This window comes from Symphodus melops, assembly GCF_947650265.1.
Source record: "Symphodus melops genome assembly, contig: scaffold_534, whole genome shotgun sequence".
In the NCBI taxonomy this organism is placed as follows: domain Eukaryota; kingdom Metazoa; phylum Chordata; class Actinopteri; order Labriformes; family Labridae; genus Symphodus; species Symphodus melops.
The window spans coordinates 1-2,500 of record NW_027636460.1 but is presented as its reverse complement, the minus strand read 5'-3'; the positions used below and the strand labels follow the sequence as shown (position 1 = coordinate 2,500).

Here is a 2,500-nt window from a genome sequence, read left to right as displayed (position 1 = left end):
CAAAGCCCCGCCTACCTTCTCTGGTCCAATCAGATCCAGAGCATTCAGGAGCAGAATCTAAAGTTAGAAGGAGGACATACTGGCTGCTGCATTGTTGTCAGAGAAGCTTCAACACAGCAGGTTTCCTTCATGATCACACAGGAAGAGAGCAGCTCTCTGATTGGCTGACTGATCACACAGGAAGAGAGCAGCTCTCTGATTGGCTGACTGATCACACAGGAAGAGAGCAGCTCTCTGATTGGCTGACTGATCACACAGGAAGAGACCTGCTCTCTGATTGGCTGATTGATCACACAGGAAGAGAGCAGCTCTCTGATTGGCTGATTGATCACACAGGAAGAGACCTGCTCTCTGATTGGCTGATTGATCACACAGGAAGAGAGCAGCTCTCTGATTGGCTGATTGATCACACAGGAAGAGAGCAGCTCTCTGATTGGCTGATTGATCACACAGGAAGAGAGCAGCTCTCTGATTGGCTGATTGATCACACAGGAAGAGAGCAGCTCTCTGATTGGTCCTTTAATCCAGTTCTTGTCGCTGAATAACTTGATTTATAGTTTTGTAAACATGGCATCAGGATTGTATTGGACTTCTGAATGTGTGTGTGTGTGTGTGTGTGTGTGTGTGTGTGTGTGTGTGTGTGTGTGTGTGTGTGTGTGTGTGTGTGTGTGTGTGTGTGTGTGTGTGTGTGTGTGTGTGTGTGTGTGTGTGTGCCTGGATGGCGTGCGCGTCAGTGATAAAAACAGTCATCGGGACACTTTGAGAACTCAGTGAATATTTATTAACTCAACAGGAAATCGATTCACACGCTGAACTACCTGGAGAAAAAAAGACTTGAAACACACCAAACCGGTGTCACAGCTCGTCTCACTGACGAGTCCGTCATCGAAACGTCTTTAGAAAAAGTGAGCGTGTAAAAAAAGACGTGGAGTTAGAGAGGCGGTCAAATATTGACCAATCATGTGTCTTCTTCATACTAATATAAAAGGTGACAGAGCGATAAAAATGGAGTATAAAAAGAAGCTTATTTACAGCGTTAAAAAGAGGCACAAACCAATCACGGGTCTTTATTAAAACTCTGCCTCACAGCTGATTGGTTCTCCTGAGAGAGAAGGGCTGCGACTGGTTTAAGGCACTGTGTGAGCTCGCTACTGATTGGTGAGATGAAGAGGGGGGCGGGATCAGGAAGGGCTGTGAGAGCAGAGGAGGAGGGGGAGAACACCTTGAGGAAGGCATGAGTGGCGAGGTGGTGGGCGTGTCACAGGAGGAGGAGGGCGTGGAGGGTCCGGGGGTGACCGTGCTGCGGCTCAGGGGATATGGCGTCCGGTGCGGTTTGGTGGTGAGCGACAGCGGCTGCAGCTGCTCGCCGTATGGAGACGTGTGTCCGCTGTATGAGGAGTGCGTGTGCTCGGTGTGCGTCGGGGCGGGCGGCGGGCGAGGCCAGCGCAGTGGTGGGTGTCGCCGGGGAATCCAGCGAGGAGGCGGGACTTGCCTGAGACAGGTGTGTGTGTGTGAGGTGGGAGATGGTGTGTGGCTGCGTGATTTGGGGGCGGGGCTGTGTGTGTGCGGCGTGTGTGTGAGGCGTGTCCTCAGGTGTGCCGCGAGGTCTCTTCAGCTGCAGGGAAAGTCTTCTTCAGGAGCTGAAACACAAACACACACCTGTCAGGGTCTCAGGTACACTCACGTCTGCTTCAAAGAACGACAAGCTCCGCCCCCGTCAAAGACAGATCAAAACGTTTCCTTTCTCACCTTCGAGCTGAGTCTCACTCTTGCTCCTTTTCCTCTTCTTCTTCTTCCCCTGCAGAGCACACAGGTGAGAACAGGTTGTGTGAACAGGTGTGTGAACAGGTGTGTGAACAGGTGAGTGAACAGGTGAGTGAACAGGTGAGTGAACAGGTGAGAACAGGTGAGTGAACAGGTGAGTGAACAGGTGTGTGAACAGGTGAGAACAGGTGTGTGAACAGGTGAGTGAACAGGTGTGTGAACAGGTGAGTGAACAGGTGAGAACAGGTGAGAACAGGTGAGTGGAACAGGTGAGAACAGGTGAGTGAACAGGTGAGAACAAGTGAGTGAACAGGTGTGTGAACAGGTGTGTGAACAGGTGAGTGAACAGGTGAGTGAACAGGTGTGTGAACAGGTGAGTGAACAGGTGAGTGAACAGGTGAGTGAACAGGTTGAGAACAGGTGTGTGAACAGGTGAGAACAGGTGAGTGAACAGGTGTGTGAACAGGTGAGAACAGGTGTGTGAACAGGTGAGTGAACAGGTGTGTGAACAGGTGTGTGAACAGTGAGTGAACAGGTGAGTGAACAGGTGAGAACAGGTGAGAACAGGTGAGAACAGGAGAGAACAGGTGAGTGAACAGGTGAGTGAACAGGTGAGTGAACAGGTGTGTGAACAGGTGAGTGAACAGGTGAGAGAACAGGTGAGAGAACAGGTGAGAACAGGTGAGAACAGGTGAGTGAACAGGTGAGAACAGGTGAGAACAGGTGAGAACAGGTG

At 51.0% G+C, this 2,500-nt stretch overlaps 1 protein-coding gene across 1 annotated transcript; it reads right to left on the bottom strand.

The window, feature by feature from the left end:
• Positions 1 to 804: 804 nt before the first annotated feature.
• On the bottom strand, positions 805 to 1,798 carry LOC306819493 (uncharacterized protein; the record flags this gene model as incomplete). The annotated part of the gene is given in 4 exon segments (XM_079373301.1): positions 805 to 1,429; positions 1,431 to 1,620; positions 1,623 to 1,640; positions 1,750 to 1,798. Coding segments are annotated over 4 exon segments (603 nt in total), but the record flags the coding sequence as incomplete, so codon positions are not given.
• Between the last annotated feature and the right edge of the window lie 702 nt (positions 1,799 to 2,500).